Here is a 17,773-nt window from a genome sequence, read left to right as displayed (position 1 = left end):
TATATCTGCTTAATGGACAGAGTTAATGCATCATGGAGGTGCCATTGTCCTCCTGGCCCATTATGCTCATTGCTCCCAATTTATGTCATGGAAACAATTTTGAGATCGGTCAGGTTTTAAGTGGCTTTTACACACTTTTACATGTTTTCCAGCGCTGAGGCAATCCATTGTATAACATCCCAAAGAAAATATTTCTCTTTGCATCAGTCTGAAACTCTTTGCATCAGTCTGAAATGCTGTTTTTGTAGGTCATTGTGACAAGATATCATCTTGTCCTGATGAATAAATCTCCCTGCCCCACACAGATTGGCTGTAGTTTAGCTTAATTATTGGCCATGGCATTTTCCATTAGCGGTCAGGCCCCATTATCGTTAGAAATGGACAATCTACACTTTGTTAGAACTGTAACTTTATTTGGTTTTGAGTAACAGGCTTGCGCTCTGAACTGGTGGAAACTTCGAAATCGGTCCCTTACGCTTTGTTAAGTTAATGAGCTGCTTGTTGTGGACAAATGGAGCAATGACCAAACACAGCTTCAGAACAGAATCGTGATCAGGACTTTTAATAAGCAGAGTGGGCCAATGGAGGAACATAAGAAGTAGGGGCAGAAGAAGTGGCCTCATGAGCCTGCTCTGCAATTCAATAAGATTGTGGTTGATTATTGGCCTTAATTCCATTTTCCCTCACTTCCCATTTCCCTTGATTCCCTGACAGACCAAAAATCTGTCTATCCAAACCCTCTGAGTCAGAGAATACCGAAGATTCACACTGTTCTGAGTGAAGAAATTTCTCCTCACCTCAGTTCGAAATGATTGACCCTTCATCCTGAGACTCCGCCTGTGTTCTAGATTCCCCAGCCAGGGGAAACAAGCTCTCAGGCTGGAATTTTCCAGCCGCCCGCAGTGGGTTGTCCTGCGGCTGGGTCGGTGAACCATTGAAACCTCCGTTCACATTGGCGGGACTGGAAGATCCTGCCGGGTGAGTGTCTACCCTGTCAATCCGCTTCAGAATCTTGTATGTTTCAAGGAGATCAGCTCCCAACCTTCTAAATTCCAGTCTAGGCCCAACTGACACAACCTGTCACCCATCATAGAACAACTTTCTCATCCCAGGAACCAACCTAGTGAACTTTCGCTGCACCACCTCCAGTGCAAGTATATCCTTCCTTAAATATGGGGAGCAAATGAAAACCAGCGCAGGAATAGGGAAATGTTGCCCTCAGTGTTCTTTGTCTCTTTCTCTTGGCTTTGCTCTTTCTGATGCTCTCCCTAATAAGCCCTTATCACAACAGCGTTGTTCGCCACTGGCCTGGAACCTGCCTAGAACAAAAGTCACCATTGTTGGCGCAAGGGTGGGTGCCTGGGTCTTTGGTGGTTCTGACCGTGGGAACCTTATAACAGAGTGGGACAGAGATGAGAGAGGATCACTGCATTTTTAAAATAGACTTGTGCAAGCTTGCTTTAAAAAAAATACTGAATTTCAGAATGTTGCCTAGTAACTATCAGCCGGATGGCCCAGTTGCTGTCTTGGTTCGGAACATTTTCAAAGGATTTGGCACTGAACTCCCAATGTGCAGTGCCTAACTGCAAAAAAAAATATAGAGGAAAGCAATATTAGAATAAGAAAGGAAGTCAACTGGAAGAGTGCAACCCACAGGGTATTAGACAAGTGGAATAAATTACCAGGGAAGGCAGTGGAAGTGAACAGTACAAGTGGGTTCAAGAGGCAATTCGATGTGTTTCTGGGGGTTGAAGGATGTGGTAAGGAGTCACATATTTAGTAGGGCTGACCTATAATGGTCTCTCCTCTTCCCAGTTTTTTTAAATGAAAAAGAAATACAATAGTAGAGTGTTGGAGATGAAAATGCTGGAATGATTTATTAAAAAAAATCATTCAATGTTGCATTAGAGGAGATGGAGAAGTACAGGTGGACTGAATGGGTCATCGTTATCTGTAATTATCTTGTGACATTTTAATATGATGAAAATCATGGTTTATTGTGAGGAAGTTCAGCTGCATGGTGTGCTGGCCGGTCCTTTGGAAAAGGAAGATCCCATGTTTTGACCCCTGTTCTAGGTTGGGTTAGAAGATCTGTTGTGCAGGGATGAGGGTGGAGTTGAAGGCATGATGAGCGGCTTCAGCTATGTGGGGCTGAGGGAGGTCCAAGTCCACCAGCGTTCAGAAGGGATCAATCATTTAAGACTGAGATAAGGAAAAATGTCTTCACTTGAGGGTTGTGAGTCTTTGAAATTTCCTACCCCACGGGATTGTGGATGCTCCGTCGATGAGTATGTTTGAAACTGAGATAGACGGAGCTTTGATCTCTCGGGGAGTCAAGGGGCATGGGGAGAGGTGGGAAAGTGGAGTTGAAGCAGATCAGCATGACCGTGTTGAGTGGTGGGGGTAGCCCTGAGCCCTGACTCATACTGTGGTACAGGCCCATAGAATACTGGTTGTTCCTATTTCTTATATTCCATCCCCAGCCCCTTCTCACTAACTACTGCTGAAGAGCATGTGTTTGGATTTTGGTTAAATGTAAGATCGGACTTGATTGCGATGGGTCGCCAGGTTGAATAGCTTGCTGATGTTTGCTACCTCAGTTGCTATAGGAAGTCTGGCCCACATGAATGAGATGCTGGATAGAAAGCAGTGTCCTATGGACCTGTACCACAGTATGAGTCACTGCCTGCAGTAGAAAAATGACAAGTTCTCTTATTTCTGTTTAATGCGGCTTGTTGACAAAGTTTGTTGGCCCCCCGCACCCCCCCATGATGAAAGGCATGAATTTTATTTAGTGCCCAGTCACAGCCATATTTCTGAAATGGGTCTGTGTCGATTCACAGCTTGCAGGAGGGAACCTGAGGTTGCAAATTTTTAATCGTATGCAGAATTTCAGAAGATAATTAGTGTCCCTTGTGCCGTTTGGTTTCAAAAGCATCCTCCCAGCAGAGGTGTTTGAAGGATCAGGAAAGGAGCAGCTCCCAGTCAGACACCTGTTTTGCACCCGCTTCTGGTTGACTTCAGTGGAGTGTAAAACTGGGCGGGATGTAAAATGCGTTTGACCTTAACCCACCTCCTTCCTGTTGTGGGGGCACGAGGTCACAATAACCCCCTCGATGATCCTTTAAGAGTTTTATTTTTGTGTGCTGAGCGTGGGGAGTGAAGAGGTGGAAATAAGGTAGTGAAAAGTGATTTTCAGGTCCATTGGTCTCTGGTGCGAGAAGAAGTTAAATTACCATTTTATTAAGTTAGATTCGGGGATTTTCGCCAGCGTTTCAGGGATTGAATACTGCAGGTTTGTCTGTTTGCTCTGTGACCTTGGTGATTTTATCATATTAATGTTAGAAATAAGTCAGTTCCAGACTGAGGTGGCAGTCAATATAACAGTGAAATGCTGAAAATAATTTGGACATTGAAATAGTTCTAATGCCTGAATCCCCGACACTAGGGTCAGCGTCTGAATGGTAGCCTTTTGATCCCATTTCCCTCAGTTGGAAATTCTCCCTGATCCTTGACAACAATAGCGCTGCTAGCAACTTGCATTTATATGGTGCCTTTAATGTAGTTAAGTGTCCCATGGTGCTTCACAGGAGCATCATGAAGCAAAATTTGAGACTGAGATGCATAAGCCTATATTAGGACAGGTAACCAAAAGTTTGGTCAAAGAGCTAGGTCTTAAGAAAAGCCTTAAAGGAGGAATGCAAGGTAGAGAGGTTTACAGAGGAAATTCCAGAGCTTGGGGGCCTAGGAAACTGAAATCATGGCCACCAATAATGTACTGATTAAACCTGGGGTACAAAGGAGGCCAGATTTGAACGAGCACAGATATCACTGAGAGATATAGAGTTGGGCAGGAGCGAGGCCAAGGAGAGTTCTGAAAACAAGCACGAGAATTGCAAAAACCAAGTCATTGCCAGACCGGGAGTCAGCAGCGTGCACAGGGATTGGATTAGTCAAGTCCAGAGGTAACAAAAGTTTGGATGAAGATTGACCGGGCTGTGCATTTAATGGTTTGGGAGCATTGCCCCCTCCATGGGAGGGAGTGCAGACTTGCCAGGCAGAGAGGATACGTTACCCATCGACCAACCACCCAGCATCATTGGCAGCAACACAGGGAATGCTGTGTCCCTGCCAGAAAGAAGAGGCTGTGTTCTAGGTAGCAGAATTGTGAGATTTAATAATAGAGGAAAAAATGTGAATGCAGGATATTTGTCTTAACAAACCAGGTCAATGAGGGGGAGAAGCAGGGCTTTGAGGTAGGGTGACCTTAGGCTTGCTTTACTCATAAGTTCCAAAGCTACAAGTGTGTTCTAGACCGAACTCATCGGGTGTCTCATCCCACACCCTGATATGCATCTGCTTTTTTTAACTGCTTTTCTACTTTTGGATGCAACTTTAATTGAAAAACATAGGTAACAAACCTTTGAAGAATTTTGTTCATAAAGCTATTTATCCACTGCAGCTGATGATTGTTGTAATTGAAGAAGGTAATGGGAGTTTCTTTGGGAATAATTCCCTGTTCTAAGATTGGATTGCTTGTGCTGCCATTACATGTCATAATAGATGAGTATACTGCACCTATAAATTTACTGAATGGCATGTATGTACGTAATGCGTATATCTCCTACAGGATTATTCAGCATGCCATACATCTAGTCAATCGACTGTGGGATATATGGAGTCCATCTCCTGTGGAATTGCTCACAGATTGAAGGAACAGGAGCAGCTGAGCATGTTTGAATGGCATCTGGTGAAAGTCTGGGCTCAAATCAGGCCAAATTTGAACAGAATAAAAATTTGAGTATTGTCTGTAGGTCACCAAGCGAGAAAAGAAAAGAGGTCAGGATGGAGTGTGGGGGGAGAGATTTTGTTTAAACTAATGAAAGTTTGGATGTATGGAAGATGCCTGCCAGAAAGGCAAGAGGAGGAAAGAACGCTACAAGCAAATTGGAAAGTGAATCTCACAAGCTTGAGACACGGGTTGGCCTGTGGGAAAGAAATAGGAATGGAGGTAAATTAATGGGTAACTTTTCATAAAGTTAGATGAAATTTTATAAACTTTTTAATGAGTGTGTTATCTCATTAATGTTATGCTGCTAATTAGTCACCTGGCTTAGAAATAAAAATGTTCCTTGAAATCCTCGAAAAAATAATTGTAGTGACATAATTCATTTCAGGTGATTGCTTTTCTGATGGATCTTCAGTGTCTGTTTTACCAAATCAGTGAGAGGGTGTTATTATTTTAGCTAATGAGAGAAGTGTGTCTTTTTCAACCCTGGCTTAATATGCCATCTTTCAGATTTAATTTATGATGTGCAAGAAACAGGGCTTTTAATTACACATGAGTTGATCTCCTGTGCCATTCCTCATGGAAGACCTGGGGTTCTGAACCAAGGTTACAGTGTTTATCTTCCGAACCTGGTTTGTTCTGGCTTGGGTTACTCCGTGTGTGGAAGTGCTCTAAGTAGGCCCTGAGGTCAAGTAGAGGGCCAATTGTTGATGTTTTTTTGGAAGTTTTGTGAGATAGAGCAGCCAAGAAGCTGCCAGTCTGCTAGCTCTGGAAATTTTTTAGGCTAAAAAAATCGGAATTTTTTTTGTATATATATTTTTTTGAAATTGATTTGTTGGTCTTGTGTATAAAGCGTGACACTTAGTGTGTGACGGATACATTGAACAGAGAGTATTAACAGAGCTCCATGGCACTACTTATCATGTGATACCCAAGCATGTTGTCCAGTTCAAGGGGAAGTTGTACTGTTGCCGTCCATGGTTGGCCAGCAATGCAAACATTCACTCTTAACAATGCAAAGAGGCCAGGCACTGACATGGAGCTCCACACCCCTAAGGTAGGGAGGAGAACCCTGGCCAAGAGTCATGCAGCTGAATTTTATCAAGTGACCCTGGTAGTCAAACATGTGCACAGACAGGACTGATGTTTGGCTGTGCTGTCTCATGATTGAATAGTTTGTCAAAACTAAGGCAAGATGCCAGGAAGTGCCTGGAATTCATGGCCTACTCCTCAACAAGGAAGCTGTGCCTTCAGCTAAGGGTCCGAGAGAACTGGGGAGAGAAGACAAGAATAGTTGTAAAACTTTTGCTGTTGTGATGTAAATTTTGTTGCAGTAATGCTTTTTTGGGTCTTTTTTTTATTTGATGATATGACTTTTTTTGCCTAATCTCCTGCCCTCTTCTCTCCTAAAGGCATGAATCACTCTGGATAATGATTTCAAGGGTGCTGGTTACGCCCGGGTACTCACTAAGTGACCACAAAGTTCAAGGTCATTGGTTGATTGTTCAGTGCCTGTTTGTCCACAAACACCCCATCAATAGCCCTAGGATTAGTGTGGCTTTTAATTGCACCCTCAGGGTTAGTCCAACATTGATTCCGTGCAAGAGGTGACACTTCTCCAGCTTGACACAGATGCTGTCGTACTATCTGTATGAGTAGTGATGAGAGGCGTGAATTTGGCTGTTAGAATCATTCAGCACAGCAGCAAGTAATTTAGCCCGTCATATCTGTGCTGGTTCTTTTCAAGAGCAATCCAATTGGTCCCACTCCCCTGCTCCGAAGCCCGGCAAGTGCTTCCTTCTCAACTATATATCTGGCTCCCTTTAGAGATATAGGGCCTGCACCCACCACCCTTTCAGGCATTGCACTCCAGATCACAGCTTGCATTAAAAATTGCTGCATTAAAAGGTTTTCTCCGCATTCCCCCGCCCTGTTTCTTTTGCCGTTAGTTGTTACTCTGACTGCATTGAGTTGGTGGGGCAAGGAAATGAAATGGTTTAAAGGTGGGTGTATGAATTTAAGGAGTCCAGATTGACCATGATCTGACTGAATGGTGGAACAGGCCTGAGGAGCTGAGTGGCCTATTCTGAGTTTTGATGTTCCTGCATAAGGATATAATTTCACATCCACTTAAGCTTTACACTAGCCTTGGCTTTTCAGCTTCCAATGTTAGAAAAACTTGTTAACTCTTCCTCAGCACTAGAACATTCAGGCAGATCCAAGGAGCACAGAACGTGTGTCTTTTTTTTAACTACACTTGTACAGGACTCATGTTGCTTTGGAAAATGTCGTGATAGGAAGATGAAGACAGATTTATAATATTTGGTTACAGCGGATAAGTACATTCATATGTGTGTGGCCACACACAGTAAGAGTCAGTAAAGGTTGGTTAAATCCAATATCTAGGATTCTTGTAAAGTGAAGGGGAGTTTATTTTCATAATAACTTTTTCCACTGAGGTCACGAGCTGCATCTTTTTGACGTCACACCTCCTACTTTTGGCCAGGAAGGTGGGATGACGTGGGCTGCAGCTGTCTGTGCAATCACTGCCAAATCTTAATTCGTGATTGGAAAACAAGAGGCATGTGACTGCTGGGTGGGACGTTGATGGTTTGTGATGCTACCCTATCAAAGCCTGTCATATTAAACAACCGATGCACATTTAATACCAAATAGAAAAACGACGCCTATTGGTTGTATATATTCTGAGATCACTAATACTGTGTCCCTGATACCTAATGAGGTGCTCGCCTACCAGCGTGTAGAATGTTTGTCCGAAATTCCATTCTCTGCTATTTTAACGAAAGCGTTTAATCTGTTTTAAAGTAAATTGGTTTGCAGGACCTCCAAAATCACACAACCACTGCTTTTAAGTGTTAAACACTCTCACCTCTAAGCCAAGTCCCACTTGACCCAGTGCACCTGAGCACAGATTCTATGTTGACACTGAGAGAGTGCTGCACTGTCAGAGGTGCCTGCTTTCAAGATGTAGATGTTAAATCGAGACCCTCTCAGCCGCCTCAGGTGAGGGTAAAGACTCCACGGGAGTATTCAAAGAAGAGTAAAAGGTTTTTCTCTTGGCTAATATTTATCCCCCTACACCATTGCTTAAAAGGATCTGTCATTATCTCATTACTGTTTGTGGGGAGCTTGATGAGTGCAGTTTGGCTGCCATGTTTCCTACGTCGCAACAGTGACTGTGCTTCAAAAGTACTTTGTTGGTTGTAAAACATGGAGGTTGTGATAGGCGTTATATAAATACAAATCCTTTCTTTTAACACTCGTGTTCCAGCACTGTGCACTACAGAGCGTGTTTCAGCTGAATGTGCCCAAACTTTTCCATGTGCTATTGTAACTTTAGCTACAATTTAATCTTTCTCGTAATCATAAATACTACAGTGTTAGCATGAAGCTGTTATGTACACTGATACGTAACAACTGATACATATCAGGAAATGTGTCTTGAGTTCTTGTAAGCTACAGGTCGTGGCCACTTATCCAAACCTCCTTTGACATGTAATATTTTGAAAGCGCCGACTTCAAATGTGGATTAATGTGGAAAATGGAGAATGTGGCAGAGTCTGTAATTAATGAGGGAGGGGAGATGGGGCAGATGCTTGTGTCTGATCTGAGCTGGGTAGCTTGTGAGAGCTTTCACATCTGGGTGACTTAAATCTGGGAGGATCAGGGACAGTATTACGCTGTAATGACAAGAGCAGACACAAAAGCTGCATGAGCTGAAATTATCACCGGCTGAGTACTTCAAAATCTCAAACTTGGCTGTGGAATCTGCTCATTCTTTGAGACTGCTGTCATTGTGTATACCCCTGAAAGCTGCAAAGATCCTCTATGACTCCCTATTTAGAACTGGTTTAACAAATATAAAAACACAAGTCCATACCAAGTGTTCCCATGGTCCTTTTTTTAAAAAAAAGTACTCTCCTGTTCTATGCTGCACCCATACCAGCTGTTTCAGCATTTTAGAAGGCTCCCAATGAAAGTTTGCAGTCTTTAAACCTCGCAAGGGTCTGTGTATCAGCATTTTCTTTCAGTTTGTTCACGTGTTTGGGAAGGAAATGCATTTTCGTGCACATCAAAGCCCGTATGAGGTGCGGATGATGAGAACCGGTGCTCGACGCCATCATTTTAACTCCCAGGCCACTGTAAAGAGGATAAAGTTGAACATTTCCTGCTCTGAGGCAGCAGCAAGCAATTCAGGGTTTAATACGGGCCAATGGTACACGTAGAGTTAACTTGTGAGGTGAGGCCTTCTGGTCTGGAGCTTCACTTGATGGGAACACGTGTCGAATTGTTTCTTGTAGCCCTCTTTCTGACCTGCATCCTGTCTGGCAGGGAAGGCCTCTCTAACTTTTTTTCCAGTAATGTGCCTTTGCATCCAATATCAGAAGAGCATCTTCTTAATACAGTCTCTCCAAGTGAGGCAGCTAATTAAGTCCTGATGTTCGGCAATCAATGGATAGATTTTTTATTAATAAAAGCAAAATACTGCAGATGCCGGTTACGTTATTAACCCAAACTCGCCAAAGAAACTCCAGTGAAACTTGCCATGTAAGACCTGGCAGAGGGAGGAGAGCTTGATTTTTGTCTGTCTGGTGTGATATAGACTCAGGCTGCAAGAATGAGCACTAACCTCACTCCCGACTGATGCTGCAATTTGTTTGGGTGCAGTTAGAGAGTTTATAATAATGTTGATAAGCACATGAATTAATCACTTTGAGTCTCACAGTGGCTGTCCTGTGTATTGCTGTTATATCAGCCTGTGTACTGGTTGTTGTAGCCTGATTACTTGGCTGTTGTGCTAATCTCAGCATTTTAATGGGGGGAATTACTCATCAAAATTTTCTAACTTAATTTAGTCTAATGACAAAGCTTAGGGACACTCAGAGCAGGGGAGAATGAACTTGCAGAACCGATTATGTATAAAGATGTTGTACTAATGGAGCCTCTATTATCCTCTCAAATAGAAGGGAACTTCCCTCCCTGTGGAAATTGGCAGATAATTGAGAATGCCTAAATGGTGGTCTTGCATATCTACTATAACAATGCTCTGGGCGTTGGAGTTAGGACTCAGTACAAATGAAGAACTATGTCCTTTTATTCACCAAGAGGAGGAGGTGAAATGCAAATCAGGAAGGGAGCCACCTAATGATTTTCAGACTGTACCAGATTTTCTGGTTGCGCTCAGCACCAAAGACCACTCCAGTAGGTGATCCCTTACTCCCTATGAACTGAAGTGTGACCAATGTGACCAATATCTGATAGTGCAGCTTTGCTGAGTATTGGACAGAAACCTCTGTAACTGCAATCCGCTCTGACACTAGCTCTCTACTGATCCTGGTCTGTGGTCTGGGGAAGTGTGACCTTTCCCTCCTATATTAATTCAATTCTCCTTTCAAAGTTTCCACACTTTCTGCCCGGCAGAGAATGCCCCCTTGAGTCTCTTGTTGACTTACAATAATGTGCCATCATAAACAATCTCAGAAGAGCACCTTAGTGTTAATAGGATCCAAGTTGGTTGGTGAAGCAGAAATCAAGGCACAGAGATTTCCTTTATTGAGAGCTTCTTGACTTGTTCAGTCCCACAACTCTCCTCCCACTCAACCCAGTGTCCTAGATATCCCCTATTTTATATGTGCTCAATTAATACCCATCAGCTGTTTCTATTAACCTTAACAACAAACCTTAAGAATGTAATTTGATGATACATTAACACTTAGTACAGCAGGGTGCTATTTTTAGCTCTGTGTGGTCTTCCTTAGACCATCCATTCCACACATTCATCCTCCTCTACATAGTTTAATCTAGTGTGTCCATAAGCCCCCTTGAATCTCCTATCTTTATCTGGAATTTGTGGCAATTCAGAAGATATTATCAGGGTTCAATTTATCTATTCTAATCAAAATATCTGAATGCTCTCCCCTCCCCCGAATTCTCTTCTCTAGGTTAAACAGTCCCCGAGTCTTCAACCCCTCCTCATAGCTCAGATGTCTTAAGCTATTTTAACCAATATTTTAATCTCTTTCCGCACTGCTACCAGTGTCTGGATAATCCCTATTGTAGTGCAGCAACTCGAATTGTACGCAGTACTCCAGGTGCGGCTGTACAGACTGAACGTCACCTTCTCCCTGGGATTTATGACCTATCCCTCTGGTTGTACACCCAGAGATCGCGTTTGTTCTCCTTGCTGTAGATGCACACTGTGATGTTGGTTTTAGTGAGCTCTCCATTGATACCCAGCCATATCCCTGAACCAGAACACAACCTAAGAAGTTGAGACTACCCACCTTGCTTACGTCTACATCGGTGAATCAAGCGGAACTGCCAAATTGGTGAAAAGCTACCAAACATATTTGTGTTGGTATTGAGCTGCCAATCCACCTCTTCCTTGGAGATACAACTTGTGGCTCAATCCCTCCTGCCCCAATGACCCCACTGATACTTAGGTTTAGTCAAGTTTAGCAAGCATTTAATACTGATTAACACTCTGCAAACAAGGTGCACTTGGAATTTCCTCCCAAAGGAAAATTGATTTTGTCTGAAGATATTTGCATATTCCAACACCTAACTTTTCACAGCCACGGTCTGTATGATGGGAATAAAAACACATACGTAGTGAAGATGTACCGCAGATCCATCCACCACAGTCCAGCTGATGTTTCAGGTGGAAAACTGTAAGGGGAAGGATGCGAAAGCCTCTGATGGAGTTAAGATTGGTCAGGTTTTACAGTGGGTGACTGATAACACCAGAAAGCATGTCGGAACTAACCAGAGATCCCAGATCGTGAGAAATCAGCTTAAACCCTCACACAGACCATTAAAAATGGAAGCTCCTTCTGATATGAAGCAAGACGGATTTTAGATTTGTCACCAGATGAAATGGAAGCTGTGCAAAGAGTCACTGCCTTGTGTAAGCTCCTGACAGCTAATTGGGATGTTGAATAATTGGAGTGTAGATAACGAGTGTTCCTGTGAAAAACACAAGGTTCTACATCCCTTCTATTTATTTAATGATTCTTACTGTGACATTCAGTTGCATGCCTTTCACATTCACATTTCCCATAAAGTATCTGTTTCTACTTTAGAGCATGAAGGCAGTGTTTGCTTCATTTGGGAGACGGGATTTGGGACATGTAGTAGCTGCTTATTAAAGTCAAATGTAGGTCTGTAATGCTGAAAGAGTTAAAGTCTTTTTAAAAAAAAAAAACGACTTCACCCTCGGGGCAAAGCTGACGTGTTTTTCTAGGTGAGATGTTAATGTCCTTCTGATTCATGGAGCAGAGTCATTGCTCGGTGTGCTCTGAGCTGGGGTTCGATCCCTGGGCTCTCCAGAGCTAGCAGATCTCAGCCAGGCTAGCAGGAGCAATCCCTGCATCCTTGGGCTAGGCAATTGCAAAAATCAGTCAGGGCCCTGCTCCTATTGATACTCAGTGGAGGCAGGTGAAGTGAATGGAATTGGCTGAAGACTGGCAGCTGTGATGCTGGGGACCGCGGGAGGCGGCCGAGATGGATCATCCACTCGGCACTTCTGGCTGAAGATTGTAGCAAATGCTTTAGCCTTATTTTTTGCACGGGTGTGCTGGGCCCTCCATCATTGAGGATGGGGATATTTGTGGAGCCGCCTCCTCCAGTGAGTTGTTTAATTGTCCACCACCATTCACGACTGGATGTGGCAGGACTGTAGGGCTGAGATCTGATCCGTTGGTTGTGCGATCACTTAGCTCTGGCCTTGTCACTTGCTGCTTATGCTGTTTGGCACACAGGTGATAGACACTTGGCTCCTTAATACAGCCTTGGCCCAAACATAGACAAAAGAGCTGAATTCCAGAGCTATTGAGAAAGTGACACTCGCTCCCCCAACCCTTGACAATGAGACAGCATTCGACCGAGTGAGGCACCAAGGAGCCCAGGCTAACACTGTAGTGTGGGAGTACGTTCACCAAACAAGGTGCAGTGGTTCAAGAAGAAGGCCCAGTTGCCTAGTCTTGAGGGCAACTTGGGATGGGCAATAAAAAGAAGCCCCTGTGCTGTAGATAAAGAGATATAAACTTTAATGTTTTTATTAGAACATCGCTCGTAATAATTTTGTCCAAGTCTGTCAAACTACGCACTAACATGACATTATCAACCCCAAGGAATTTCTATTTCCCGTTAAAAGTGTTTCTACCTCCAGTTAACAGTGTTTCCTTGCTCACAATGCACTCCTTTGGACCACAGCTGTCTGCTGTGTAATACACTGACCCGGTCTTGTGTACAGCTAAGATTGTGGATATAAAGAATGTGCAAGAGTGGAAATAATACCAAATGTATGTGCATGTCATCTTGAAATAAAGGATCAATTAGCCTAGTTGAACAGCATAAAAAATCATTCTCTGGCTACCTCTAATGGTTTGTAGCTTCGGCTATCGGACAGGCAACATCTTAAATACTTGGTGAAATTGTAGAATCGCAGAATCTTACAGAAAGAGGCCATTCAACCCATCGTGCCTGTGCCAGCTCTTTGAAAGAGCCATCCAATTAGTCCCACTACCCTGCTTTTTCCTCATAGACCAGCAAGCCTTTCTTATTCAAGTATATGCATAATTCCTTTTAGAAAGTTACCATTGAATCTTCTTTGACCACCCTTTCAGGCAGTGTGTTCCTGAACATCATAACTCAGAAAATAACATGAAAATTCTCCTCATCCTCCTCCAGTGCATGCCCCACAACACACAACAATAACAACTTATGTTTATTTAGCGCCTTTAATGTGATTCACAGGAGCATGGTGAAATAAAATATGACACTGGGCCACTTAAGGATATATTAAAGCTTGGTCAAAGAGATAGGTTTTAAGGAGTGTCTTAAAGGAGGAAAATGAGGTAGAGAGGCGGAGAGGTTTAGAGAGGGAATTCCAGAGCTTGGGACCTTGGCAGCTGAAGGCACATCCACCAATGGTGGAGCAATTCAAATTGGGACTGCACAAGAGGCCAGAATTAGAGAAGCGCAAATATTTGGGAGGGGTGTGGAGTTGCAGGAGATTATGGACCTAGGGGCAAGGCTGTGGAGGGATTTGAAAACGAGAATAAGAATTTCAAAATCAAAATGTTGCTTGACCGGGAGCCAATGTAGGTAAGTGAGCACAAGGGTTAAAGGGGAACATAGCCCTGCAAAAAAAAAATCCTCTCAAGTGTTTACCCAATTCAGCTGTGATTGGTTTATTTTTGCAAAAAGAAAATACTCAAATGTTCTACCCTTTTGTTTTCCCTTTCATTAAGAAAAGTGTCACACTCCCATAATCGAGGATCAGATTATTCAAATGACACCTGAAGAACACTACAGGCGAATGATGTCCGCGTTGAATGAGCACGGGACATATGAGGAGCAACAGCAACGTCTGTACCAACTTGCCAACAGTATGGGAGTCCCGACCCATGGTGGTAAGGAGAACCACACCGCTGGTTGTTTTCTGATTTCTGGGTAACAGCAACTTCTAATATCTGATTTATGGCTCAATCACTCCAGTGTGCACGGCTTGGTTAGAACTCGCTTAAATGAGAGCTGTTCACACTTCTGGCCTCCATGTTACGAGAGGGAATTAAGGGCACTGGAGAAAGTCCGAAGGTGGTTTACAAGAATGACACCAGAACTCGGAGGCCATAACCCTCAAGAAAGACTGAACAGGTTGGGACTATTTTTTTTCCAGAAAAGGCAAAGATGGCCGAATAGAGCAAATAGGAACATAGTCGTGGTAGGGGACAGTGTAGGGAGATAGATACTGTTCTCTGCAGCCGTGAGCGTGAGTCACGAAGGCTGTGTTGCCTGCCCGGTGCCAGGGTTAAGGACATCTCCTCAGGGCTGGAGAGGAACTTGGAGTGGGAGGGGAGGGATCCAGTTGTCGTCATCCACGTTGATACCAGCGACATTGATAGGACTAGAAAGGAGGTTCTGCTGAAAGAATTTGAACAGTTAGGAGCTAAGTTAAAAAGCAGAACCTCCAAGGTATTAATCTCGGGGTTACTACCTGAACCACAGGCAAACTGGCACAGCATGAGTAAAGTCAAGGAGTTAAATGCATGGTTCAAAGATTGGTGTGGGAGGAATGGGTTTCAGTTCATGGGGCACTGGCACCAGTACTGGGTAGAATAGAGCTGTTCCAGTGGAACAGGCTTCACTTGAACTGAGCTGGGACCAGTGTCCTGGCGAATCGAATAACTAGTGTTGTAGAATGGGCTTTAAACTAAATAGAGAGGAGGAGGTTCTGGAGAGGGGATATGTAGGCTCACAAAGCAAACAGATATGGTAGCTATTTAGGTAATGATACCCAGAGTGTGACAGGAAGGGATAGACTGTACAAACATAAAAAAAAGCAGCAAATAGGGTCAAAGGGGGGGAAAAATGGTAAAAAAGGCATAATTAATGGCTCTTTACTTAAATGCACATAGTATTTGGAACAAACCAAATGAATTAACGGCATGGATAGAGCTTAATGCGTATGGTCTTATCGCCATTATGGAGACATGGTTACAAGGAGATCAAAGCTGGGAACTAAATATTCAGGGGTATGTGACTTTTCAAAAGAGCAGGCAGGAAGGAAAGGGTGGTGGGGTAGCTTCGTTAGTATGAGATGGAATAAGTATGATAGCAAGAAATGATCTTGGATCAGAAGATGTAGAATCCATATGGGTGGAAGTAAGAAATGACAAGGGGAAGAAGACACTCATGGGAGCAGTCTATAGGCTCCCTAACAGTAGCTGTGCTGTAGGACAGAGAATAAATCAGGAGATAATGAGGGCATGTAAAAAAGGCAGTACATTAATCATGGGTGACTTTAATTTTCATGTAGATTGGGAAAATCAAACTTGCAGAGGTAGCCACTAGCAAGAATTCATAGTGTGTATTCCGGACAGTTTCCTAGAACAATATGTTGTGGATCCAACCAGGGATCAGGCTATTTTGGATCTGGTAATGTGTAATGAGGCAGGTTTAATAAATGAAATCAGAGTAAAATACCCCCTAGGAAACAGTAATCATAACATGGTAAAAGTTAGCATTCAGTTTGAGAGTGAGAAACATGGGTTGGAAACAACTGTGCTAAACTTAGAAATAAGGGTAGTTACAAAGGAATGAAGGCAGAGTTGGCTGGAGTGGATTGGGAAAGGATAGCAAAAAAGACAGTTTGATGAACAATGGCAGATGTTTAAGAAAATAGTTTATGACTCACAACAAAGCTATATCCCAGTGAAGAGGAAAGATTCTAGGAAGGCGATAAACCAATCATGGTTAACCAAGGAAGTTAAGGATAGTATAAGATTGAAATTAAAACATACAATGTGGCAAAGATTAGTGGTAAGCCAGAGGATTGGGGAAGTATTAAAAACCAACAAAAAATGGCCTAAAGATAATAGAGGGAGAAAATAAACTTTGAGGTTGAACTAGCAAGTAATATAAAAATGGACAGTAGGAGCTTCTTTAAAAACATAAAAAGGAAGAGAGAAGCCAAAGTGAATATTGGCCCCTTAGAGAATGAGGCTGGGGAAATAATAACAGGGAACCAGGAAATGGCAGAGGAGTTGAATAAATACTTTGCATCAGTCTTTATGGTAGAAGATGCTAATAGCATTCCAAATATAATAAATAATCAAGGGGCAAAAGGGGAAGAGGAAAAAAATACAATAACTATCACTAGAGAAAAAGTACTTAGGAAACTAATGGGGCTAAAGGCCGATAAATCCCCTGGACCTGATGGGTTACATCCTAGGATATTCCAGAAAGTAGCTGCAGTGGTAGCGGATGCACTGGTAGTAATCTTCCAAGAATCCTTAGATTCTGGAAAAGTCCCAGAAGATTGGAAAACTGCCCTTATTCAGAAAGGGAGGGAGACAAAAAACAGGTAACTATAGGGCAGTTAGCTTAACATCCATCATTGGGAAAATGTTTAAAGTCTAATATAAAAGATGTAATAGCAGAGCATTTAGAAATGCATAATCTAATCAAGCAGAGTCAGCATGGCTTCATGAAGGGGAAATCACGCCTTCCAAATTTATTAGAATTCTTTAAGGAGGTAACAAGCAGGATAGATAAAGGGAACCAGTAGATGTAGTATATTTGGATTTCCAAAAGGTGTTCGATAAGGTACCGCACATAAGGCTACTTAATAAGATAAGAGCCCATGGTGTTGGGGGTAGTTTATTAGCATGTATAGATGATTGACTAACTAATAGAAGACAGAGAGTTGGGATAAGGGGGCATTTTCAACCTGTAACTAGTGGAGTGCCACAGGGATCAGTACTGGAGGTACAATTATTTACAATATATATTAATGACTTGGACGGAAGTGAATGTACTATTGCCAAGTTGGGAAGGCAATTATGAGGATGACACAAGGGGTCTACAGAGGATATAGACAGGTTAAGTGAGTGGGCAAAAACTTGGCAGATGGAATATAATGTGGGAAAATGTGAGGTTATGCACTTTGGCAGGAAGAATAGAGGAGCTGAATATTATTTAAATGGAGAAAGACTGCAGAAAGCTGCAGCACAGAGGGATTTGGGGGTCCTTGTGCATGAATCACAAAAAGCTAGCATACAAGTTCAGCAGGTAATAGGGAAGGCACATGGAATGTTGGCCTTTATTTCAAAGGGAATGGAGTATAACAGTAAGGAAGTCTTGCTAAAACTATACAAGGCATTAGTCAGACTACACCCAGAATACTGTGAATAGTTTTGATCCCCTTATCTAAGGAAAGATATACTGGCGTTGGAGGCAGTCCAAAGGAGGTTCATTTGTTTGATCCCGGGTATGGAGGGATTTTCTTAAGAGGAGAGATTGAGTAAGTTGGGCCTGTGCTCATTGGAGTTTAGAAAAATGAGAGGTGGCCTTATTGAAACATATAAGATTCTTAGGGGACTTGACAGAATAGATGCTTAGAGGTTGCTTCCTCTTGTGGGAGAGTCTAGGACCAGAGGGCATAACCTCAGAGTAAGG

At 42.9% G+C, this 17,773-nt stretch overlaps 1 protein-coding gene across 10 annotated transcripts in view; it reads left to right on the top strand.

The window, feature by feature from the left end:
* Positions 1-17,773, top strand: part of samd11 (sterile alpha motif domain containing 11) — a 236,123-nt gene that overhangs the window by 135,703 nt on the left and 82,647 nt on the right. For all 10 annotated transcript variants that reach the window (XM_041206653.1, XM_041206652.1, XM_041206650.1 and 7 more), the window contains one exon: positions 14,065-14,226. In XM_041206653.1, the coding sequence (XP_041062587.1) occupies positions 14,065-14,226 (162 nt within the window). The remainder of the gene's footprint in view (positions 1-14,064; positions 14,227-17,773) is intronic.

Source organism: Carcharodon carcharias, chromosome 15, assembly GCF_017639515.1.
Source record: "Carcharodon carcharias isolate sCarCar2 chromosome 15, sCarCar2.pri, whole genome shotgun sequence".
Taxonomy (NCBI): domain Eukaryota; kingdom Metazoa; phylum Chordata; class Chondrichthyes; order Lamniformes; family Lamnidae; genus Carcharodon; species Carcharodon carcharias.
The sequence above is the reverse complement of the archived record's forward strand: the minus strand, read 5'-3'. Positions and strand labels throughout refer to the sequence as shown.